The sequence below is a fragment of the Orbicella franksi genome, chromosome 5 (genome assembly GCF_964199315.1).
Source record: "Orbicella franksi chromosome 5, jaOrbFran1.1, whole genome shotgun sequence".
NCBI classification, from domain to species: Eukaryota; Metazoa; Cnidaria; class Anthozoa; order Scleractinia; family Merulinidae; genus Orbicella; species Orbicella franksi.
The window spans coordinates 24,298,383-24,323,404 of record NC_138149.1 but is presented as its reverse complement, the minus strand read 5'-3'; the positions used below and the strand labels follow the sequence as shown (position 1 = coordinate 24,323,404).

At 38.8% G+C, this 25,022-nt stretch overlaps 3 protein-coding genes across 7 annotated transcripts in view; 2 read left to right on the top strand and 1 right to left on the bottom strand.

Moving 5' to 3' along the window:
- The window catches only part of LOC145487105 (QRFP-like peptide receptor), a 166,450-nt gene that overhangs the window by 69,141 nt on the left and 72,287 nt on the right, over positions 1–25,022 (top strand). The window lies entirely within an intron of this gene.
- LOC145487119 (sorcin-like) lies at positions 181–15,319 on the top strand. Of its 2 annotated transcripts, none has more exons than XM_081465841.1 (10): positions 181–308; positions 1,681–1,767; positions 7,362–7,431; positions 8,172–8,193; positions 8,942–8,963; positions 9,514–9,582; positions 11,121–11,199; positions 12,455–12,568; positions 13,470–13,528; positions 14,859–15,319. In XM_081465841.1, the coding sequence occupies exons 1-10, from the start codon at positions 261–263 to the stop codon at positions 14,883–14,885; spliced, it is 597 nt and encodes a 198-aa protein (XP_081321967.1). In that variant the 5' UTR covers positions 181–260; the 3' UTR covers positions 14,886–15,319. The 2 variants fall into 2 exon arrangements, with proteins under 2 accessions (XP_081321967.1, XP_081321968.1); XM_081465842.1 differs by having other exon boundaries at positions 215–258.
- Positions 16,252–25,022, bottom strand: part of LOC145487075 (uncharacterized) — a 29,498-nt gene continuing 20,727 nt past the window's right edge. For all 4 annotated transcript variants that reach the window (XM_081465788.1, XM_081465789.1, XM_081465791.1 and 1 more), the window contains exons 2-10: positions 21,202–21,329; positions 20,939–21,035; positions 20,377–20,432; positions 19,863–19,919; positions 19,374–19,479; positions 18,336–18,363; positions 18,083–18,181; positions 17,722–17,805; positions 16,252–17,158 (exon numbers count right to left, since the gene is read on the bottom strand). In XM_081465788.1, coding sequence (XP_081321914.1) covers positions 16,316–17,158; positions 17,722–17,805; positions 18,083–18,181; positions 18,336–18,363; positions 19,374–19,479; positions 19,863–19,919; positions 20,377–20,432; positions 20,939–21,035; positions 21,202–21,310 — 1,479 coding nt within the window. In that variant the 5' untranslated portion in view covers positions 21,311–21,329 and the 3' untranslated portion in view covers positions 16,252–16,315. The remainder of the gene's footprint in view (positions 17,159–17,721; positions 17,806–18,082; positions 18,182–18,335; positions 18,364–19,373; positions 19,480–19,862; positions 19,920–20,376; positions 20,433–20,938; positions 21,036–21,201; positions 21,330–25,022) is intronic.

The following is a 25,022-nucleotide window of genomic DNA, read 5'->3' as shown; positions in this document are numbered from 1 at the left end:
TTCTTCTCTCTATTTTCTGTTTCTCTTTCAGAACAAGCCATTGTGTATAATTAAAGTTCATTTTATCTTTAAAAGTAAGGTGAGGCACATAAGATGAGGTTGACTTGTATCGTTTTAGGGGTTTTAAAAAGCGTGACACGCGTAACGCAAAGGAGGGATGGAGGGATGGGCCTCCCAGGCCAGGCTGCTTAGCTAAGCTTGCATGTTTGTGGGTTGATCGAAGACTTTCTTTTTTCCGCAAGGATTCTTTGATTTAAGGTATGGCTTATCAAGGCTTTGGGGCTCCACCGCCAGGTGGTTATGGAGGGGTAAGTAAGGAGGGGGATAACTGATCCCTAGAAATTCAAAGAGATATCAAGAGGTGTTTGGTGCAAAGCATAATGCACAATTAAAGATCAAGAATTTAACGCCATTTCAAATTCTGCATAATTTGCTCGAATCAAACTAACAGCTGAACTAAGCTCTAAGCTGTGCCTTAAATTCATTACTCTATACGCAAAGCAGCTGACGCGTTGTAATCGCTTTTTCTAAACTTAAACTTTACTTTAAGGTAATAATAATTGTTTAGAACTGGACACTGGTGGGCAATTGAAAGCAGCTACATTGTTTCGTAGAAAGGGAATTCTTCGCACAGTAACATAAGCTTAAGCTTATATCGTAAGCTTATATTTAAGATCATTTATTTATAATCTGTGTGCTCTACAACTATAGCTGGTCTTTCAAAGGGGATGGACACCAAAATCGCAGAGGAAACCTTCTGGGCAATTTTGAAAATGTTGTAGAACGTACATTGCTGGCACAATCACCCAGGAAGAATTGCACATGTGTACATGAATATGTTACTGTATTAATAATACACTCGAAAAAATTAATGGATTCTGATTGGCTAAAAAAGGAAATATGCAGCCTTCCTGTACACATAAGTCAAGAGCAGAATAGTATTAATAATGCATGTATAATGCAGGTGTACATTTCAATGAACAGTTCCAAAGGTCAAAGACTGCCTATGGTCATTGAAGGTATTTCAAAGTGATCAATTGAATTTCACCCAAAGCCTTCTGAAGAAAGCTGAAGATCCTTGGAAACACTTCTGAATATCAAGCAAACAACTCTGAAGATTTCAAAATGTAACCTGAACCCCCATTTGTTCTTAAAATCACCCAAAGATTGCTGAAGATTGTTATTTAGAAAGACTACTCCAAGATTTTTTAACATTACACCTATGAGTTTATGCAGTTTTGTTAACCTTTGAAAATTTACTTGTCTTTATTTATTCCAAATTGCACGTAAGTAAGTAGCACGTTTACAAGTAATTCTTTATTTATCGTGACCACTCTGCTTAGCTAAAAAGCTACTTCAAAGGAAGCCTACACTTAAAATCATGTGATTACCTAATAATACAAATTTTAGCAATACTTCCACCATGTATGCTTCTCAACTTGTGCTACCACTTGACGGCTGGTGTGCAAAATTAATGTAAGCCAAGCTCTAGATATCCTGTCATGTTCTTGGACGCAATGCTTACGTGTACTGTATGTACTATTTTCATTGTCAGTGAAAACCATGACTTGTTTTCCATTCTTAGCATGTCATGCATTTCTGGTTTGTTCAAATTGTCTTCATGTGTAAGCTTTGGTTTAATAATTACAGGCCTGGTGTAGCTTTAATCTTCTTTCCCAGGGTTATCCAGGTTACGGAGGCTATCCAGGAGCAATGCAACCTCAGGCTGATCCACTTTTTGGCTATTTTTCTGCTGTCGCTGGACCTGTAAGTATACACCTGTAGGTATTACAATTATTAGGGATATTACTCAGGCCTGGCTGCGGGCTAATTTTACCAGCCAAAAGAAACTTAAATCCAGCTGAAATTTCACACAAAAACCAAGACTTGAGTGAACTTCATAGGTGCCTACAGTGTGTAGGCCAGAAAAGCCAGCTGAGCTTATTAATGTGCCAGCCTAATGTTGTCATAGCTACATGCCTGAGTTATTGAACTTACCTTTACATGGCTCTGAGTCAAAAGAAGACTCGAGTCAGTTTACATAATTTATCGAAAGAGATCAATACTTTTTAAGTGCGCTGGCTTACATGTAGTTGTCTGTTGACTTCTCAGATCTTACCTAGCCAAAACAATAATTACTAAATACCAGTAGTCAAATTTTCTGCTAGTCTCGTCAAGTTTTGGAGCATTATTCTATCTGCCTCAGGGTCCGAAATTAACTTTTTTAAACAGGTGCCAACTGGTGACTAAAATTTTTTTTCAGTCGCCAGATGGAAGAATGTACATGTAGTCGCAAAAAGTGTAAATCAAATTTTCCCTTCACAGCAAAACACAAAAATGCAAAGACTTTCAAGACATTTCTTTGCGTGAAAATATTCCTACTCCTGAACGATCACGAGAGTCAGATTCCACATGTAAAGGCATTAAAATATCGTGTAGCTTACAATTTAGTACTCTCCTCCACAGCCGTTTTCTGGGATGTCACACATCACTCCCCCCAAAGAAATGGCTGCTCACATCCAAACAACATTCTTTTCCTTTTGTGTTTGTGGTTTGTTTGCACTCTGTTGAACAGGCCAATCACATAATAGCAAAGTGTGAATGATGTAAGCTTTCGCACAAAAAGGTCTGTGGTGCAAACACGCAAGGGATTTCTGGCTTTTGTTTCATGCCGCATGTCGCCAAAAATAGGTGGTGTTCGCAGGCTACAATCATAATGGACTGAAAAAAATGTAAATGAAAGCCCTAAGTACAAGTGCTTCATGTGCTCATCACTATGTTTAGCTAATGAAAGAATATATATTTTCTGGAAATGTCATATTGTAAAAGTCAATCAAGGGCTAAACGCTTCCTACAGATTGTAATCAGGAGGACATAGCGGCATTTAGAACTCGCTTTCAACAAATCGAGCGAAGCTACTTGATTTCCTGGTTCCTTTATTAAGTCGAAATAGATATTGTCCTTTGCGACAATGATTTTATGAGTTGAATGCTTCTATTAATTAGCTTAAACTTTGAAGAGTCTTCAGCTACATAGAAAGCTTGTTGAAGCGTCACCGGTATTTTTCGGCGTCTCTAAACAAAAGCCGGAAATCTGTATGTTCATTTGTAACATCTCCTGTGACGGGATACAAAGACAAAAAACATTCTCTGATTGGACAAATTTCAAAGGGCGAATTTGGCGCGAAAACGTTCTTGGAAATGGAACGGAAGCGGTGATTGGTTAATTTTGTGAAAGGAATGTTGTTCGGATGTGAGCAGCCATTTCTTTGGGGTGGGGGGGGGGGGGGCAGTGTTGCGTGACATTCCAAAAAATGGCTGCAGAGGAGACTAACAATTTAGTTGAAATGGAGTTTTCGTCAAATAGATGGCTCTCATAGTTCAGAGACTGAACATAACATTGTTTTCTTCTTACTTATTTGTTGCAATTTACATTCCTACATTTATGTTTTTATTTTTGTACAGTATATATCCTATTGTTGTGTATTATTTGGTAATAGCTTCAGGGCTCCTGTTGATAACAGAGATGTTTTGTAAGCTCCCTGAAGAGACTACCCTGAAATGTTTACCTTTAGATTATTACTTAATTTAAATAAAACTATCTACCTATCTATCTTACATGCCATCAGTATGAAGCCTTCCAGAAGCCACGCACAAAGCAAGCAGCCATGTTACTCAAAAGGAAAGTATGTGTTTCTGCCAGGCACTAAATGTCGCAAATGTCAATTACAGTGCGTGGATTATATAACTGTTTTGGGGGTCATTTAACAGTAGTCTTACCTTCATGTTTGATCTAAATTATTTTCTATGGAAGTTAAGAACAAAGTTTTTAACTTCATAGAAGTTTCTTGGTTCAAACCAAACACAAAGTTTTTCAATTTAAAACGAAATGAATTCCTTGAGCGCCGATTCTTGATGTGAAAGTTAGTATCCTAATGGCGACTAGCCTCAAAATTCTGGTTCCCAACACTCAATTTCCAGTCACATTGGTGACCAGCTGGTCGCAATTTTGGACCCTGTGCCCGTTTCACTACAGCGCACAAGATCTAGGAATGAAACCTTTAAAACTGTTGGTGTTGGAGAGGTTAATAAATTCTTTAAATTGGAGACACCTGTATGTACCTGTGCATAACTGTGTCTATAGTTTTCACATTTTCAAATAACAATGATATGCCAAGCTTGAATTGAGTATGAATTGAATGTGCCAAGCTTCATCAAAAACTGTGAGAATTGTAGATCTATGCTGTTTTCACTAGCCAAAGGGGCTATCAGAAATTACACACCAAATCTGTAAACTTGCCAAATCTGAATTTTTCCTAGTCTGTGAATTAAGCACTGTACATAGTTGCATGGCTACAAGTTACTGTTAACCTGATTCCCCAAATATATAGTGATCTGAGTCATGAACAGTCTTCCTGCACTAATCAAGATTAGTTCTGATTGACAGTCAGATATACAGCTGAATGTGTTGTGCTGTGCTGTATATGTTTGCTTTTGGTTTGAAAAACTGGAGTCAGTTTTTTTTTTTTTTTTTTACGTGTATGACTTGTTGTGTCAATTGATCAAGCGTAGACTTCAGTTTAGCGAAAGTAAATTATGTCTTTTAAATGTTTGCAAGCTATCTTATTACATGAAATTTTAGCGACATGTTAATTTCGTGAATTTCGCAGTTTTTGAAAATTGGGAAATTAAAGTAATGTGAACAATAAGTGTCGCAAACATAACATGATGCAAAATTAAGTGACTTACAGTATGTTGCTGTTGACATATAGTTCCGCTGTTGTGTTTTTGTTAATTTTGACATTATTGTATTGCCAAATTTTCGTAGCAGTAAGATTGAAATCAAATATTTAAAGACGATGACACACCGTTTAAACTAGCAAGACATGTTTTGGATACTCAGTATCCATCTTCAGTAAAAGGATGTTTACAAGTGAGTGACTATATATAAAGTAGATACATGTAACAAGTAGATGTTAATGTCAAATTGTAGAATAATAGTTACAAATAAGTGAAAAATTTACGTAATACTTAAGGGATATGTACAACGGAGTGGGAGAAGGAAAAGGTGCGAGTACAAATCTGTGAAAAAAGCTCAGTGTAATTAAAGTAAGAGTGTTAAATTAACATGTTTGAGTTGTTAATTCAATGCAGATCGTTCCCATTCAATATGAAGGGCTTCTTTGATCTTAAGTTGGAAATTGGTAAGAGCCAGGAAAGGCAAGACAATTCAAAGATCAGAGATCGATGGATGCTGTACAAAAAGATCTCAGCAAACTAAGCAAGAAAATTGGAAGTGATTTGCGCCCAATGTTTACTAGTAGAAAAATCAATGATGACATCAAAGTGGTAGAGACCAAACCTCCCCTGATCAACCAACATTGCATTGTTTACAAATTTCCATGTGATCTGTGCGATACAGATTATGTTGGATATACATCCCAACATCTCTTTCAATGCATCGCCGAACATAAACATTCTGCTGTTGGTAAATGCCTGAAAGAAGAACACAAGCTGCAAGCAACTAATCTACAAGACCAACATATAGTTTTAAAGAAATGCAGCACAAAGTTTCACTACTTGATCTATGAGATGCTGTTCATCAGGAAAATTAAACCAAAACTTAACATGCAGTCAGATTCAGTTTGCACCAAACTCTTTACATAACAATTGAATACTTTAACACCCTTTTAATTCCCTAAAATATTTTCACACCATTTTTACAATTTATATTTATTCAATAGACCATTTTACAGTTGTCTGCTCAGTGACCTGGCCTTTGTATGGCAGCGAGGCTAGAGTTGACCTTGTTTTGATACAGACCTCACTGCTTTTGTTGTGTAAAACAAGTTGTTCTGATGCTAACTAGGTGCATTTACATGACAAAAGCAGTGAGGTCTGTATCAAAACAAGGTCAACTCTAGCCTCGCTGCCATACAAAGGCCAGGTCACTGAGTGGACAACTGTAAAATGGTCTATTCTATGTTGTATTTTGAACTTGATAATGACAACATGGAGTCATCGAAACATCGTTCTATTTTCATATTGCCTATTTTCATTCTAAAGTGTTTTACAAAACCTTTTATTATCAGAGATTATTATTATGATGATGATGATGATGATGATGATGATGATGATTAGTATTATTATTGTTATTGCTATGCAGTTCTTTCCCTTCCTTTCTTTTTTGTTTGCAATTTTGAGTTCAATTTCGGTCTCAATATTTTGCATGTTAACTGGCCACCGTATTCTCATTATCTGCATGCAATTAGCTTCTGCTAAAAAAAGGCCAGTGAACAGATCTCATTGAGTATGAGAAATAAGGCAATCATGTTTAAAAGAGGCTTTAAGCACTGTATTGTGCTTTGAAGTGAGTTTTGCTCAAACTATTTCACACAGTCTAGAATGTAGTAAATTGTGGCCAGCCTAGCTCACCAAGAGTCTCTTTGTACAATGGTACATGTAGCTCAGCGGTTGGCCAGGGTGCCACTGGCTGGAAGGTAATGGGATTGAATTCTCATGGGATGCAAAATTTGTCCTTGTCCTACACTTACGACACAATGAACATTTCATTTTAGTTAGACAAGTAATCTACAGGCTAACGATTAACCATCTTTCATTTATTTATTGTTGTCCAAGTGGGATGTTTTTGGCATTACTGACCTTATCAGTATGCAGGATGCATGTCACATACATGTCCATCATATACAGTCACTGTACATAATTATGAATGTATTAAATAAGCAAATGGCTTAGGTCACCATGAGTCTAGAGCTTTGTAGCATAGTGGTTAGAATCATGTTGGGGCACAGATTTCTTTCTTTGTCCCATTGATGCTCATAACCATTGAACATTAAGCATTTAATGACTAGCCCCAAGGGAGACAGTGAGTTTTGTTTCCCCAAAACCCTTGATGTTCCCTAAGATGAAGCCGAGGGGGACATTGAGGTCGAGGGAAACAAAACTCACTGTTTCCTGAGGGGCCAGTCATTCAGTGTTTAGCTATACCTCCCAACTCAAAAGTAGAAAAAAAAAAGAAAAAAAAAAACTGGGAAGAAATTGTTTGCTTTGCAGCGGCTGGCTCACAAATTTGCCGCAGTTTCAAGGAGCACGATCTGATTACATGCAAGTCAAAAGTTCATGTTGTTGTTTCCCTAGGGAGTTAGTGAGGTTTGTTCGCCCTAGGGAGTAAATGAGTTTTGACCCATGACACGTGACATGTTTTCCTCCAATTGGAAAACCTATTTGAGTTGGGATGTATATGACAATACATTTTTATCACGACAGCCTGGAGCACTTTTGTTAATGTCTGTCTATCCAGTAACGAATTTAAACAAATTTTGTATATGATTGCACCCAAAGGATCAGCAGATTGATGCCAAAGAACTGCAACGCTGTTTAACAAGTTCAGGCATCTCTGGAAGTTATCATCGTGAGTATAGAACAGAGTGTGTACTTTCATGTAATTTAAAACTGCAGGTTCCCATTGTTGGTGGCATGAGCAAAGAAAGGCCCTTTACCAGCTTGCTTCGCTCGCTGACTCAACCTCGTTCCCAGGGTCTGTCATCTTACCACCCCCTGGAGCGAGTGAGGAGAGACCCTGGTTGGGTCTGGTCACGTGTTTCCCAGAATCTGGGACTGGGAGATGACAATTCAATTATCGAGGGGATTTGCTGCCTAGTAGGAATTTTGTCTATACTTAGCCTATGGGAGTGCTTTTTGGTTTATTCGGGTGGCTGGCGACTTAATTTTGTATTTTTCATTCCAGCCTTAAATTTTGTAATTGTGCAGTTCCAGAAAATAAACATACATGTACTCCCTCCCCCCTCCCCCACCCCCTTCCCCAACAGAAGAGATTGGATGTTCTTCGGGGTGGGGGGCTCTGTAACACCAAAAAATGTACAAAGAAATGTATCAAGCTGAATTTGAATTTGAAGAGGGGTGAGGTCTTAGGCAAAATCCCTTCCAGGGGGGTATGGATATTTTCTGGAGTTCTGGTAACACATTATTTCAAAATTAAAGTACAAAATGGAACAAAATTTAAATAAAAAGTTTAAGAATGCTGTTGACCAAGAGTCATATCACTACTAGTAACTTAAAACACAATTATTGTGCCAAACCATTCCTGGCCTGTGTCATTATTAATCTATTTCTTTCTTTGTTCTTCCTCAGCTTTCAACTTGGAGACTTGTAGGTCAGTATATTACAAAACAAAAGTATGTAGTATTGAAGGAAAGGATTCAAAATCGATAATGTTAATCCAGTTGCCATTTTTTTTTTAATATCATGTATGAATTCTTCTAATAGAAAAAACCCAAATAATGCTAAAACCTCTGCATTATATTGTGCCAAGTGGCCATAAGGCATTATATAGTAGGGGGAAATTTTCTTTGGTCAAACCAGCTTCTACACGTAGGCAAATTCATTCTCAGAGCTGGTGAATATACCCAGTGCTCAGTGTGGCCCTTGATGAAACCCCTGAATGGGGAAATACAGTGATAGGATAGTATTGCAATCTGAGGTGTGATTATACTTTAAATAACAGGCTAGTTAAGTATTTGCAGCTACTGCATGTAATATGATAGGTATACAAAAAAATTTCATTTGCCTGTCATTTTTATTTACTGGTTATTAATTGTTCATATTATTACTGAAATCTTTACAAGCTGTTCATTGTCTTGATGTGGTTTGCATTTGGTGGATTTGTTAGAGAGCTGATCTCTGCATTGAAATTCATCAATACACTTGTAAAATACACTGCACCAATAATTATTATGATAAACAGGGTTCATTCTAGGACAGAACAATGCTGCAGTATTTTACAGAACAGTAGTTTCAGTTTTAGTGTTAGTTCCACACCATTGCAATGTTTTCAGCTTTTCTCCTGTTGGTACCAAATTTAACTTACATATTAATTATCTTTAATCTTTTGTTTTGTGAAGGACCATGATCACCATGTTGGATGTATCCTTAGATGAAAAAAATGACAATCAAATTTACAAGAACTAAATGACGTTAGAACAAAGCAATTTCATGCATTTTATTTTTTCCTGAAAACTTCATGATGTTGATAAATATGGCACACGTACATACATGTAATGCATTAATTAATGTTTAAGAAAAAATACATTTGATTAATAGAGCAGTTTCATTTGAGTGTCTAAATGTAATTGGTTTTGCATCAACTACACCACACGACTGGCTTAAAAAACTGGTGCCACTTTTTCATCCAATCAGAAGTAAAACCAAAACCAATTGAGACCCATTCACACTTGTTTTCCCGCACTTTGCGTCAGTTACATGTAATTACTTCGAGCTTTGATTGGTTCACTGGGTTGTCTGCATCCTTTGTGATTGGCTAGAGTGATTACTTCGGCTGGAATTGATTGGTTTATTGCACGATGCAATAATATTTTCTGTAATAAGTTATTTTAAGGCAAGAGAGAGTACAAATAAAGATTGTTGTTGTTGTTGATGATGCTATTGTTACTTGGGGTTCTTAACACTTGTGAAGCGTGACCTCAGTGGCAAAATGGGTTTCAATGAATTCAAGGAGTTATGGGCAGCCCTAAACCAGTGGAAGGTAGGTCAAATAGAAAGAATGTACTAAGTTTTGTTTTCTGAAACAATAGCTATTAAAGTGGAAGTTACTGTCAAACCAAGTGAAGCATACCCATCAAGATTACATTTAATGAATTGATTATTTGAATATTGAATCTGCCAGTCGTTTCAAGAATGCAATAATGAATTGATTACTGGAAAATAGAACCCACCAGTCGTTCCAAGAATACGGCTAATGGGTTTAATGTTAAAAAAAAAAAATCAATTCAGTATTGATTTTTCAAACAACTAGCAAGTTCAATATTCAAGTAATCAATTCATTATTGCATTCTTGAAACGACTCGCAGGTTCAGTATTCAAATAATCAATTCATTAATGTAATCTTAAGGGGTAGGATTCACTCGGTTTGACTGTAATAATTCAAGTGGAAAGAACTTAATTTCTGATTTCTGAATGACCATTCAGGTTGACAAACTTTCTTATTACATTGTTTCAGTAAAGTTTACTCTGATACTGAGTTACTGCTTCACCCCTTAAACTCAAGTGCAGCTGCTTACAGAAACGTTAATTCAAGAGAGCACTATTTCCAACTCATCTCTTTTACATGTAGCTACATGTCTACAGGCAATATAATATATCTATGCAATTTGTTGTCAGTTTTGCATACATGTAAAGTTTGCTAACTGCTTGCAGTAGGCGTATTTGTGATTAAATAACGGTTTACCAATTGAAAACCTGTTGTTACATGGTCTCAGAAAGTGTTATGATCACCACAGAGATTTTCACTGAACTCGCATGAATTTGTTTTCACAAAATTGTTTCATAGGTTATTAAGCCTCTGCGTTCTCAGACTCCTAGATGCCATGAAAGTTCTATAACCTGCCTCCCCTTATAGAGGTTTCAGATTCTGAATTAAACCCCTGTTCTTTATTTTAAAGCCCCCCCCCCTCCCCTCACTCTCCTGTTGCTAGTGTTTTTAAAGATCCCCCCTTCCCTTTGGAGCAGTGTGAATACAAGTGAAAGACATGTAATAGTCCACTTAATTCATTGCCAGTTTTTATTAATATATGATATGTAAACTTGTGAGGCATGCATGTATGCTTATTAATTTCAGACTTGCTTTTAACTGGATGTTATAAACTTGTATATATACACCTGTAGTTTAGTTTTCATTTCTTACATTAATGTCCAACACTTACGTGTAGCACTTTTTTATCAAACGAAATTTGCTATTAAAAAATAAGCAGATAGATTCTGTATTGCCATGCATCTGTTCAGTGATAGATCACAGATGATGTCAAAATGTGGTAAGGAAAAAGTAGCACACAAGCTGGTACACGAATGTGTCACTGATGTTGTTACCACATTTTGACATCTTACAACTGTGATCTATTACTGAACAAATGCACATCAATAAAAATACAAGTCCAGATTACATGTAGTTTGACTTTTTATGTATAATTATTTTGACTATAATCCTGCTACCAACAGGCTTCCAAAATCTATCGATGTCTGAATATTTTTAGTGATTTTAATTCCAAACTTTGTGCTGTATCACAGACTACCTTCATGCAGTATGATGCAGACAGGTCAGGTACAGTTGAACCACATGAGTTACATGCGGCCCTCTCTGCCTTTGGTAAGAGTTTTGTTTGTTCACATGCATGAATTCATGCACATACTAGTTATGCAACACTTTCAATTGGTATATCATGGGATATCCCACAAGTCATTTATACATTCTTGGTGTACCAACACATAATACAAGTGACAAGCAGGGTATTTCCACGGTATACCACAAGAGAGCGTCGCATAACTGTTTTATAGGTAAAGTAAGGTAAAGTCTGCATGCGAGCCAAGTGGCCCATCAGGCCGGAGCTTATCCCGGTTTCTGTAGCATGAAGCGACTAGGAGTATTTCTACTCCCTCCTGGATGGGATGCTAGTCCATCGCAGGGTTACCCCCAGCATTAAGTTCGCCGGTACCCATTTATACACCTGGGTGGAGAGAGGCACTGTGAGAGTAAAGTGTCTTGCCCAAGAACACAGCACAATGTCCCCGGCCAGGGCTCGAACCCGGACCGCTCGATCCGGAGACGAGCGCACTACCCATCAGGCCACCGCGCCTCCCACATAACTGTTTTATACCATGCTATAGAAAATACAGTGGCCAGCACAATCAAAGCGACATATGCGTGGCACATGATATGTTCTACAAATATGTGATTTTTATTTTTATTTTAGTTTTCTATATTTTGGGGTCGTTTTTAATAAAACAATTATTCTACTTGCGCTTGTTGGTTATGAGATGATTATAGCCATCTATATATAGCTATCTACCATCTCATATCCAACGCGCACTCGTGAAATATTCAAAGCTCAAATTAAAGAAGGGACACAGTAAGTCCTTAGTAAGACCTACGCTGTAAGACTTGGGCGAGGACAAGGGAGATGAGGCTACTGGAGGGGAGTCAGATAACTTTGAAATGTCTGTGGCTCCCTTTCCTAACATACTTTTGTCCTCGTAAGATGATCGTCTTGCTTGGGGATGTAAATCAAGGATTCTGGTCTCATTTAGGCTGTTCAAGCAAAAACACCAATACGTGTATTTTTAGCTGGACAAGGTATCCTTTAGTGTGCACTCAAAGAAATAATAATAAAATGGTATCCTTTAGGAGTCAAATAAAGCTGGAGCCACGCCTAGATGGGTCTCCTTTTGGGGCACAATTCAAATTTTCTGTGGAGCGTCCCCAACCTTTTCATGCGGGAATCCCATCCCCCCACCCCCACCCCCACCCCCACCCCCACCCCCTGATCAAGGCATTATTTAAAACCAATGTCTCGAATGTAGTCGATCTTAAGTAAGTGCATTTACGTGTTTATCTTGTTTTGCAGGTTATAGATTAAGTCCAAACGCGTTGAATGTCATTGTGAAACGGTACTCGACTGATCACCGAATCACTTTCGACGATTTCGTAGCTTGCTGTGTGAGGCTGCGAGCGTTGACTGGTATGTACAGCGGGTTTCCTTCTCTCATCTACCGTAATTATTTTGCGCCTTCCTTTCAATTAGCGCCCCTTGCAATAAGCACTTCCTCATTCTTATTCCTGTAAAGTGTACTTCACAAGTTTACCCGGTTTGTCTTTGAAGCAAGATTCCTATTTATACGGCGATCGTTGCCGACCTTATTGTTACATTTTGCTTCATTAGTATACGACTTTGCGTTTAGAAGGCATCATGTAAGAAATGAAGTGACCAAGAACAGTTAAAGAGCTTGTGAAACTTACAACATGGTGAAAGTTTTAGCTCTTTGGGTTAAATATATAAGATGATATTCGCTTTCAGAAACTGCCCAATTTCTGTGTGGCAAAAGCGCTAATGAGCCCTTACATCCTTTGCTAAATTTTGCGCTTTGAAACCCGCTTCGTCCAAAATCCTGATCGGTCTCAAATTCCTTGGGCCAGTTTTGCCATGCCCTTTCAATATTCAGAACTGCTATACTTGTAGCTAGATCAGAAACTGAATTGCTGATGTTAATAAGGCAAATTTTGTAAATAAAGATTCCTCTATTTCAGTGTATTAATCTGTTCACAGACCTTTTATTTTCTCTCATGTCTCTTGAGGCTGCGAACAAAACTATAGACTGAAATCATAGTTATCGTAAATCCATATCCTGACTAGCCTGTGTAGTATTCACAGCTCAAGGAATTTGAGTTTTCGCATTTTGGCCGCGCGAAAATTGGGGCGAGGGCAAATACATAGGAGGAAGGGGGGAAGGGAGGGCAAGGAACCAGGTTCTTCCCAACTCCCCTCCTTTTTTTCAGTCTCTCCTCCTGCGCACCTAAATGCAGGAGAGCTTGCTACCCTCACTATGAATCCTTTGCTAATTGTTTTTAATATTGTTTTACAGATCAGTTTAGAAGACGCGACGCGGCGCAGAATGGGGTTGCGAATTTCCAATATGATGACGTAAGTTTGTTTATTTATGTTTTTTTAACCTGCTCCTAATGTATGTCCTTTGAAATTACCCTTTTTTCGTGCTTCTGTTCAGGCCCCATTCACCGTGCTGAAAACGGAGGTTTGTTTCGTTCTACATTCACATCGATTTTTTTGCACGTTATTAAAACAAGTACCTTAAAATTCACAAAGTATTCCAAGGGCGTATTTGTTTAAAAGGTGTTACTGGCGAGTTTATTCTCGGAAAAGCATTCGGCTTTTTTTAAATGGTCGGGCTTATACAGGCGAACCTCCTGTAAGCGACCACCCAAAATGTCAAGCCTAGGTGGTCGTCTAAGGAAGGTGGTCGCTTACGAAAGCAAACATTGGCCTCATTAGCATATGCTATACTGCAGAGACTTACCCCATGTTTTAAACGTTTTATTCATGTGAAAGGTCAATTTCGAGAAGGAAAAAAAGGCAGTACTTCCAATTGAGAAATTCCCGTCTCTTGCTACCAAGGAATGCGATAATGTTACAACATTTGATTATCCAGTTTTTGCAATTATCTGTCAAGTGGTCGCTTACGGGAGGTTAAAAACAGAAGAAAATTTCAAAGTTTTAGCTCTAAAAGTGGTCGCGGTCACTTACGAGAGGTGGTCGCTTACAAGAGGTTCCAAATATGGTGATTTGACTTGAAAACTTTTGGTATTTTGGAAAACTGATCGCTGAGGAGAGGTGGTCGCTTACGAGAGGTGGTTGCAACCGGAGGTTCGACTGTATTTGAAAAGGACTTATGTTCATAAGAATACTTAATCAGCATGTCAAATCTGTGACTCTCAGTTTCACGATGTGAAACACGAAGCTCTTCTATATGACCAGTTAAACATCAAGAGGGCATAAAGTCAAGAGCACCCTTACAGTAAAGGGCGTTATAATGGAGAGTAGCTTCAGACTGTGAGTAGTCTCTCTTTTGCTCGAAGATCTGCGAGGGAAGAACGTAAACCAGACGAGCTCGTCTTCCGACGGCGGCTTTCGAGCAAAAGAGACTGGTCGCAATCTAGGAGTAACTCCACTGTTCTTTAACAGCTAAAACTTAGATGTTATTACGCCATTCAAGGCTTAGACTGTACCCATTTTGGGCTTAGGTTTAGAAAGATTTTGCTACTGAAATGACTTTTACTTCTATTTTTTTTTCTTTTTATTTGGGGGAGGGGTGAGGAGGGTGGTTCTTTGAATTGTCCGGTAGGTGTCCTCTGCTCCACCCTTGTACTGCCCCACATGCACATGTGCCGGAGCTTGTGAGAAACCGTGCGTTTCTTTGAGAATTTTAATTAACGTTTTCTTTTTTGGTCGTTTGCAGTTCATCCAAGTCGCCATGTATTGCTAAGACGTTAGACAAGTTCGTGCAAGCTCTTCCAATTTTTCTGTTCATTACCTTTATTTTTAATTTTTTTTTTTTTTAACTCGTAATTTATAAGCTAATTTGTTAGGCACCTTTTTAATGTGGATATAAGGGCAGTCATAGAGGCTGGATCTCCTCATAAGTCATGTACGCGTGAACTACAGGTAGATGGCCACGCGTGTGCTTCCCGCGAGCATGTCTCGCGCGTAACTCAGTCTTGCGCCTCAGTAGTCTAGCTGTAACCAAAAAAATTAACAAAATTTCAATGTACGCAATAAGTTTTCCGAGTTATTGAGCCATTGAAAAGTTGATAGCACAATCTGCAAACACCACGCACGTAGTTGTAATGTATTAGTAAGTTATACAATGTACTGAGTACTATCAAATGCTTGCAATAAAATCATGGTAATATATGGTCACTGGATTGTATCAGTTCCATCTTTTTAAAGGAACTCAGTCACGGTATTTTGGGCTCGTACAAAAAACCTTTAAATTGAAGAAATCCTGCAAATAGCTTAAGTTTTGTTAAACAGAACGTTATTGTTCATATCCCTTTGAGTGATTTTAGGTTGCTTTCGATTGCAAGAAACAATCGGGGTGGTAACTCTTTGCAACCGCTATGGCCTTCGACTTTTTTTTTTGTTGGCGTCTAAAGAAACCGATTTCTAGTCTTCGTAGAGCGCGCGCGCTAGGTTTTTATTTTGTTTGTCAAAGGTGTGACTTTTTCTAAAAAAAAAAAAACAGGACTTCTGCGTGAATACACGTTCATTAAAATCTATTCAAAGTTGTAAAAGAATACCAATTAACAACACTAACTTATTGCTGTTTACAAAACATTTCGCCTCGCGCGTGCTCTGAGACTTTTTAGTGCTTTCCGCGCGCTCACTCGGAGGTGATTAGCAAAGTATTATTCACCTCCGAGCAACCGAAGAGAAACAAAATGGCTTCGCGTGTCGCTTTGGGTACCGAGAGTAATGTTTTGGTCCGCTGATTATTCAGCTTGGGTGGTATATACTAAAACAATTATTCACCTCAGTGTTGGTGAAAGTGGTGGATATTGGTATAGCATTTCTTTAACTTGTGCCTTTAACGATCATCTGAGTAACTGTAGCTGTGAAGAGTCTGACACAGTAAGGTTGATCAGTCAGAGTGCTTCAAAGCTCATGTCGGATGCTGTTAGATAAATAATCTCAAAATGATTTCAATGGGGTTCTTCAAAGAGGATACAAAATCGAATGAAGAAACAAGAAAAGGAAAGAAAAACAAACAAACAAAAAGAGAAAAGAAGTATCTTTCAGGACCACAAGAATTCAATATATGTTTCTTTCAAAAGTGAAGTACTTGGTATAAAAACATAACCTCATTTTATTTTGTTTTTGTTTTTCCTCCACGGTTGGCGATTTTCAGAGTTCGTGTTATAAGCTCTCTAACAACAATCCCAATCCGTGAAGAATCGGAGAAGATTCCAGATCCGTAGAAATATGATTCATACATAGGTCATTAGTATAATTAGAAACACTCGTGTCCATTTCCCTCGCATCATAACTCACTTCCGACTGCGCATGGCTTAAGTCGTTCACAGCTGACGTGACAGCCATCTCATTTCCAGATGCTGCGTCCACCGTTGGCCACAACCGCGCAGGGTCTGGGATCGCGATAGGTGTTGCAGTCGATGAACTGTCAGTCCCATTTACAAAAGCTTCTGCTAAATCAAATTGAGTAAATTTCTTATCATTACTTTTCCCGATAACGGGTGCCTCGTTTTCACTGACTCTTCCGCCATCCTGATTGTCCAAATGTGTCTCTAGTAAACTTCCGCTAGAAGCTTTCTCACCGTTCTGATAAGGTTTAGCCGGAAGACTGGGCTCCATAGCGTGATTATCACTCAAGTTTTCGATTTTATCACGTGATTCTTGACTAGATACCAGATCCTCTTTCTTGACATTCGCGCACAACGGAATGGCACTGAGCACTAGATTCTCTTTCTCTACATTCTCAAAAGGCCGAGGTGGACTGGGATCCATCTCTGGTTTCTTGGCGTTTTCGCTCGATTGCGAAGAAGACAAATTCTTTTTCTTCCCTCCTTTATTTTTAAATTTACGTGGTGTGTTGTCCAGGCCAAGGCATTTCTTCAGAAGGTTTTTGTTTCCTTTCCGTTTCTTGATTCGCTTTCGTTTTACCTCCAGAATCTTGGGTTTCTCCACTGACGGTACCGTATCGTTTTTCTCGAGAAAAACGTATTGCAGATCTACGAATGGCTGTCAAACAAAAGAAAATTCAGGTTATGAAAATTGCCTGCCTTTGTTGTTTCTGCTCACGAAGTATGGGCCCAGTTATTACAAAATTATGACGTACTGTTAAGAAGCCCCTTTTAATAGGAACATTTCCTGACAAAAGGCGCTGATTATTAACATCTTACTTCGTCTGCGAATTTTGCTTTTGATTATGCAGTAACGAAAACCAGCCTTCAATTTGAATAAGAGGAAAGGGCTTTTTTTATTACCCTGATCCTGCGGTAGAAAGCCTAACACTAAAAGCTCTTGTAAGCGACCAGCTTACTTTGTTTCAGCGTGTGGTCGCTTTCGAGAGTTCATTCGCGTAAGCGACCACCTCTAGTTACGACAACGTTTTCGGCAAATTTCCGAGGTGGTCGCTTAGAAGAACCTCAGCTGTATCTTGACTTTCAACACCCACTACTAAGCCCTCAGCTCCACCTTGTGTGGCGAACAACGTCTGCACCCGCACAGCTGCTGAGAGTGACTTTTATCGCATCATTCCTAGCCATTGCACTTCCTGTGCTTACCCCTCTCGTGTTATTTACCTTGGAATAAAGTCCGTAAATCCTGCACACTTCCTTCATAGTCAGGTGACCATCCAAAATTTCATCTGAGCGGATTATTTCAGTCTGTAAAAAAATACAACATAAGTAGATTATTCTTTTGTAACCCTATTGAAATGACATTTTTCCGAATTTTACCGACACCGAATTAATACAATTTTATGACTTAGAAGCACCCTCCGCTAGCTTGATGTGGGATGTCACGTAATACATGTATTTACACAAATACAAAGTGTAACGTGACAAATTAAGAACATCTGCGAGCGAACGAAAAACAACAAGCCCTAATTTATCTATACTATCTTATAACTTCACCAAGATAAGGCCGTTTGAAAATACTTACATTGTGAGTTTCCGGAATGGCAAACTTCATGATTAAGAATTTTTTCAACACCTTCACAGTCACTTCCGACGAACAGCGTAGAAAACGAGTCGGGAAGATCTGGGAACGAATCACGTCAAATTCTAAATCATACCTTGCAAAAAATAGACCTTGCATGTACTTGAATACCCTTGGTGCTATACATGGCCGTGGTATCTTTATTTCTTAACACAAAAACTTCCACCTTTCGTATAAAGAAAAAAGTATTTCTCACCTCCTTCTCCATACGGTTCCTTGTTTTCCTGCATCAAAGGAAATAAAATGCATTAGCCAGGGAGAATTTTACAACTATCCATTTATGGGCAACCCTCTCCAAGACCGACCCAACTCCTGACTTTCCCAATCACGTGGAGATTTCAGGAATGACCGACTACTAGCAGGTTACTCCTAACCCAACCCTGACACAAAGACATAAACATCATGTATCTAATTTTCGATGGCGGTGGCCTCATGGTTAGTGCGCTCACCTCTGGATCGTGCGGTCAGGATTCAAGCCCTTGCCAGGGACATTGTGTTGTGTTCTTGGGCAAGACACCTCACTCTTCCAGTACCTCTCTCCACCCAGGTGCATAAAATGAGTACTAGTGAATTTAATGCTGGGGGTAACCCTGCGATGGACTAGCATCCCATCCAGGGGGAAGTATAGTAGAAATACTCCTAGTCGCTTCATGCTACAGAAACCGGGATATGTTAGCTTCGGCCTGATGGGCCACTTGGCTCGTATGCAGACTTTACCGTACTACCTTTACCTTCTAACTTCTGATACGAAGCTAAGGCATCTTCCGTTAGGGGCATCTCCTCTAACTACTGTAAGTATATTACTTTTAACTTCTCCCAACGTTCAGTGTGCTTCACTCTTTCAATCCACAATATAGGCAGACATTCGCTGAAACGTAGTCCCAACGCGACTTCCACTTAAGAAATTACAGGGGGACCCTCGCATTCAATTAGAGGACGAATGGGAAATAATGTTGTCCACGCAATCCTGATTTTGGCGGATCCGGTTTCACCAGTTCATCTGATGCGAGGTCGTGGACCGGGAATGGATCTCCGGGCGATTTCCGGAGAGTTTTCGGTTCAAGGCCTTGCACCAGCTGACAGTGCATTTAAAATTCAAAATGGCAGCCACGAAACAGAAGCCGCCGACGTTTTATTCGTCCTCTAATTTTATGCAAGGGCCACCTGTAAATTTAAGAGATGTTCGATTACATATTCTCTAATAAGTGAAGCTCTTTACTGCAGTGTTTCACACCTGAAATATTCGAGAGTGATGCAAACTGGATCGTCAAACGGAAGGTCTTCTTTCTCCTTCTCCTTCTCTTTTGAGGCAGCAGAATCACTCGCTGTCTCTTCAGAGGCTGTACAAACAAGGAAAACAACATTCATCGATCTGGCTATTATCCTTAGCATTTGCCTAATTAGGCCCAGAGCCCACAATTTTTGTTAAATAGTTTTTTGTGTGTTTGTCTGTTTTTAATCTAATTTTATTTTATTTTCATCTTATTTTATTTTTTTAAATAACATAGGTTAAATAAGTTGCTAGGTGACATGACCTAACGTTATGACGACACAGTTATTATCTTCGGCATGCTCGCGAGAGCCCGTGAAAAGCCGAATAACAATCGGGAATTCTTCGGTTCCACCGATGTTTCCTCGAAGATTTAACAGAAAACGAAAATGTTGCTCGGGCTGTCTAACAACAGAGACCAGGAACTGGAAGTATGAACAGAAAGTTTCAAACCTGGCTCATCCTTGCCCTTTTGATTCGCTTCAAATTCCTTGCGTCGATTTACTTCTTCTGTAAACGAACAACATCGTGAATTAAAAGAAGGTTCCTTTATTGAATAAAAATTGTGCAAACGATAGGGTTAGGAGTCAAGCAACAAGCCTGGGGACGTAATTGTTACGTACTGTAAACTGCTAAAAGAGATTATTAAAATCTAGGGGTGAAATGGATAGAAAATCTCAGCAAGTAGCAAATAAGGTAATTACTGGTGAATCTCAATGGCTTCACACGTTGATCGACGAAAGTTAAAGCACTGTTTAACATCACAGACGGAGTCTTTTAATATGCTAGAAATAATCGTAGAAAAACAAACAACTGTAAAAAGCCGTCGACAAATAAGGTTGACTTTTTTTACCGTGAACCACCAAAGGAGGAAATGATATGTTTGAATAACAAAGGCCAAGGAAGCTTTTTGGGTATCAGATACAACGGAAACGAATCATTTAAAAATAATAATTTTTGTGCTTACCGTGATAAATACCAGGTACGATCTTGTAGACGATGTCTTGTAAAGTTCTGTCTGGTCTAAAAAATTAACATACCCACGGGATTATCGTAATGTATAGTTAACGATTGACTTTCAGAAGTTCTCTTTAGTTAGGTTATCTGTAAACTTCCCTGCTAAAACAACTGCTCTCGATCTTTGACGTGATGTAAGTCGCCAATTATCAATTCTCTTCAGAGACATACATTTAGTTCTTTTTGTAAACAGATGGCTCCACTTCAGGCAAGTCAACGTTGGAAGCCTTTAACTCGAAATATCAATTCCCCATACTGAATGCAAAATGTTTCTTTTCATTTCAGTTGTAAGAATTTCTTAGTACATCAAGACATTATTCTCTAGTTGATTATATTCATTGATCTAATCAACTGTCTTCTTGTAAATGTATGAAAACTGTCAGGAGAAATTAATCTTTGATTAAACTGTGGAAACGGAAGAAATTCGCGCGAAAGCCGTGAAGTAGAAAACTTTTAAAAGATAAGTTTGATAAGCATAAATTGCAAAGCAGTTGACATTAGAATCCCCTCACCTAATATGCAGCAGAGGTTTAGTCTTGTGTACTTCAACGTCACAAACAGGACAGTGATACGATGTTTGAAGATACTTCACAATACAGCTACGACAAACTGAAGATAAAGAAACGTATCGTTACCTAACTTTGAAAAACAAACAAAACAAAAAAAAACAACCCGCTGATTATATATCTTCAACCGCTTAAGGCATGTATAATATAGTTTCTCGTAAACAAAGCAGTAGAAAGCTAAATAAACCAGTAGGTATTGAAACACTTACACGAATGTAGACACTCGACTATTGTGGTAGCGTCCACCAAGTATCCGCCACATAGAACACACATGATGTGAGCATTGAGGTCTTGAAGATGCATCGTTCGTAGAGACATCTTGTTTTCTTGACGCAAGCTGGAGAAAGGGAAAGCGAAAAAATAACGCTTTGGAAACTGAAAACTCGCTTCTAAGACGGCGACTTAGAAGTAATAAACTCTAACGAAATGTACGTGCAGATACATATGAAGCCAAGACTGAGAACTTAACTGGTCGCCTTAAAAGTACCTCGACTTAAGGCGCTGTTACAGTAGGCAAGTTTTCTTGCAACTTTTCTTGAAGTGCGACACAAGTCTAGTTCATGGTAGCGACATAAACCGAATAACGGCACAAGGACGTTATGTCCTTATGTTTGCTGTGTGAACAACCTGACATAACGACATAATAGCAACATAACAGCATGAACATAACGACATAACGAAAAACCGAACTTTTCTTTATGGACTGGTTCACATTACCGACAAAAGCCATTCTGTCGTCATGCCATGTCGTTTATGTCGTTACGTCGTTATGTCGCTAGTATGAACCAGACCCTACACACCCCTAAATACACATGTCTCGCAACATTTTTGTTACTGGAAGCGTTGCACGAAGTACAATCAAGTTATACTTCTTGCTTCGCGTGATGCGAAGAAAATGTTGCGAGACGTGTTCATTTCCGGGGGGAAGGTGCGGGGGGGTCTTACACTACACTAGGCAACGTCTCGTGTAAATTGTCACAGAACGGCGCAATAAATTAGCGACACAGGTGGAAGCAAAATCACCTGGTGTAACTGCACATTAACGCTACCAGTGGTTTGTATTTATCAGTTTTAATACTGTTTTACCGACTCATTTTTAACGACTTTCGGCGTCGTGGATTACCTAAAAACAAGACCACCGTTTATCTTGAAACATTTTCCCGCTGATACGTATTTCGGAGTCGCATAAGCTAAGTTGTTGGTCAGTTATAAAAAAAAGTGCCATTTCTGTCGACAACCTTTTTAATTTGAGTTCATTCAAAAAATAAAGTCTCCATCTATCCCTAGTCCACTAAGACAAAGTTCGTTTATAAATTGGACTAAAATAGGTCTGACAAACCAACAAAAGGCAAAAATGAAATCATTTTACTAGACCTTGAAAATCGCATGGTTTCAACATTGTATAGCGGGTTTCTTGTTGAACATTATCACGCTTTTCGGCTAACCGGCATTTCAAAATCTGTGGCCAATCTATAAGCGATATAGATTCTGTCTCTTTGTAAAGCGGGTTTGTTCAAAGAACCGTGATCTCCATTAAAACGCTGGTCAATTTAGTGAAACTTTTAGAAAAAGCAATGTGGATTGTCTTTTAACAAGCAGGTTTGTACATGCAACCGATATCTCTGTTAAGGCGGCGGTGGAGAAACGGTAACGTTTATTGTATTTATTTCATCTCGTGCTTCGAGCTTTTTTGCTGGCGACTACCTCTGTTCTTGGACTCGAGGTTAAAACTCAAATGAAAGCTCTTTCGGGAGAACAGAACATTTTTCTCTCGTAAGCTAACTAAATAAGCGAGAATCGAGAGATTCGGAATATTTATCGGGAAACTAAAATGAACATCTCAGCATATTGCAAAAAGCACCTCCAAATAAGTCAGAAAAATCGCGGACCGCGCTGGGCTCCGCACAGCTCTTATGAACTGAGAGGCATCATAAATAGGGAAACAAAACACACTCGAACTTGAGTGGGAAAAAAGTTAACTTTTGCCCACGAAAGTAAATATGGAACTCTTCATAGTGACAAGCAACAATAATTAATGTTTTCTTTACACCATAACAGCATTCATATCCAGAAATGAGATGAAACGGTGCGAGCATTGCCAAAAATTATCAAAAGGCTCGGAGAGCATATATTGATAAACCGAACACACAAAAATTATTTAATAATTCTGTTAAATATATCCAGGTATCATACTGTATATTTTCCGAGCCATTAAAGTTGCATTGTGAAGTAGTCTTTTCTTTCAGACCTCCATTTCTGAAATTTTCAGACAGGTTACAATGCTGAAGACTGAAATTTTATATAACTACATTATGTTGTCACAAGACGGTCATGCCACGTTGATTTTCCCCTTAGAATAACTACTTATTATTATTACGAAATGCAAGAACATTAAGTTCGTTTTCAAAATAAATTGCATACTATTTACGCAATACCGTGTATACGTTAGGACTGAATTGCGTATTTTGGAAACTAAACTGGCGAATGTAATGAGTATACGGGAACAAACGATGGGGTTGCCTCTGATTCAAATAAATACAATCGTTGTACGATCATGACTTATATTGAGTTATCAATAACTTTCTGCATGTATTTAACTCATGCACAAGTTCCGGTGCGTAAAAAGATCTCTCGGAACCAAAAAGACTTGTTAAAAGACGTTTGTGATACCGATCGAGATTAAGAAAAATCACGATCGCATCCATACCAAATCCAGTCACCCACAGACCGCATTTCTGTAGCGATGCTCGCGTGCAGACGGACATGATGCCGAGTGGAGACCATGGAACAACTTGCACTCGATTGAAGTGATTAAAATAGCGTTTCGTCCATCTCTCCTACCGAGAGGTGCAAAGCCCAATAAGTGGCAAGTTGATAATAAAGCGCATTGTATAATTACAACTGAGCTTCTTTGAAAGTTACAAGTCACGCAGTACTGCAAGAACTCCGTCCGTCCTCTGTTGTCGAGAACTGAGCGAGCACTAAGCCTTCCTCGCAGACACGACTTGTGTCTGCGAGGAAGGCCTAAATACTGAATAAATCGGCGATTAACAGTTTTTTTAGGCTCGTCGTGTTTGCACTGATTAGCTGTTCAAACGAAAGGTTCACCCGCCTCGTAACAGAATTGTGCGGTTTAGTCAAAATAGATCGGTTGATTCCAGGGCACATGCAACTGATCGTTTGTTCACTGCGGTTGTCTTTCGCGACCTCAAGGAAACCAGTTTCAGGTCCCTTGACTATCTCAATTAAACAGTCCCGGTGTGCCAATTTCATTCACTGACAATTTTAATTTCTCCATAAACAGACAAACTGAGTTGTAACGAAAATGACAGTAAAGAATTAAGAATTTCTACGATTCGGCCGTGTCGTTAATTGCGTGCAAATCACAAACGAAGGTGCTAGTAAATCAGTTGCCGGCATGTTTCCTGATCAGCCATGTTCCTGTTCAATATATCTCACGTACATGCGTCAATGCGACCTTTTTAACTAACTGGCCTTTTATTAAGCCAATCTCCTAAATTATCGAGGCCAGATCAACTCTAAGGAAATTTCTAGACCGAAATCGCGATCACAAGATCATTTCTGACTTCGCTACAGCCATGCCAAATGACTCAGTAGTTATTACTGAGCAGTAGTTCATAAAGACAGCTTGATATGATGAAAATGGCTGCAGTTTCCGTATCCTCTAGAGTCGAGCAACGAAAAACTAAACACAAGTTTTAGTAATATAAAATTAGCGACCTTTATTGTTAGCTTAGAATAGTTCGGTAGATACCCAGCTCTTGCAATAAGGCGTTTACAAGTCGAGTGAATAAGGAAACTTCACAGACCTGGGAGTCTTTTTCCGCATCAAATCAAGAGGAATAAGCTTTTCACGCAAACAAGGACCTCGTGCAGTGTCGCAACGTTCATTCCACTCCAGTCTTGTACATATCAAACCCATTTAAATGTTTGTGTTGCATTTGTTTGGCTTCCATTACCTGTATTCATCTCTTCAATACAATGAGTGTATGCTCCAAACCCACCTTCT

Coding starts and splice junctions, on each gene's coding strand:
- LOC145487119 (XM_081465841.1), top strand. CDS start 261: ATGGCTTATCAAGGCTTTGGGGCTCCACCGCCAGGTGGTTATGGAGGG. Junction 309..1,680: donor CGCCAGGTGGTTATGGAGGG/GTAAGTAAGGAG, acceptor CTTCTTTCCCAG/GGTTATCCAGGTTACGGAGG. Junction 11,200..12,454: donor TGCGGCCCTCTCTGCCTTTG/GTAAGAGTTTTG, acceptor CTTGTTTTGCAG/GTTATAGATTAAGTCCAAAC.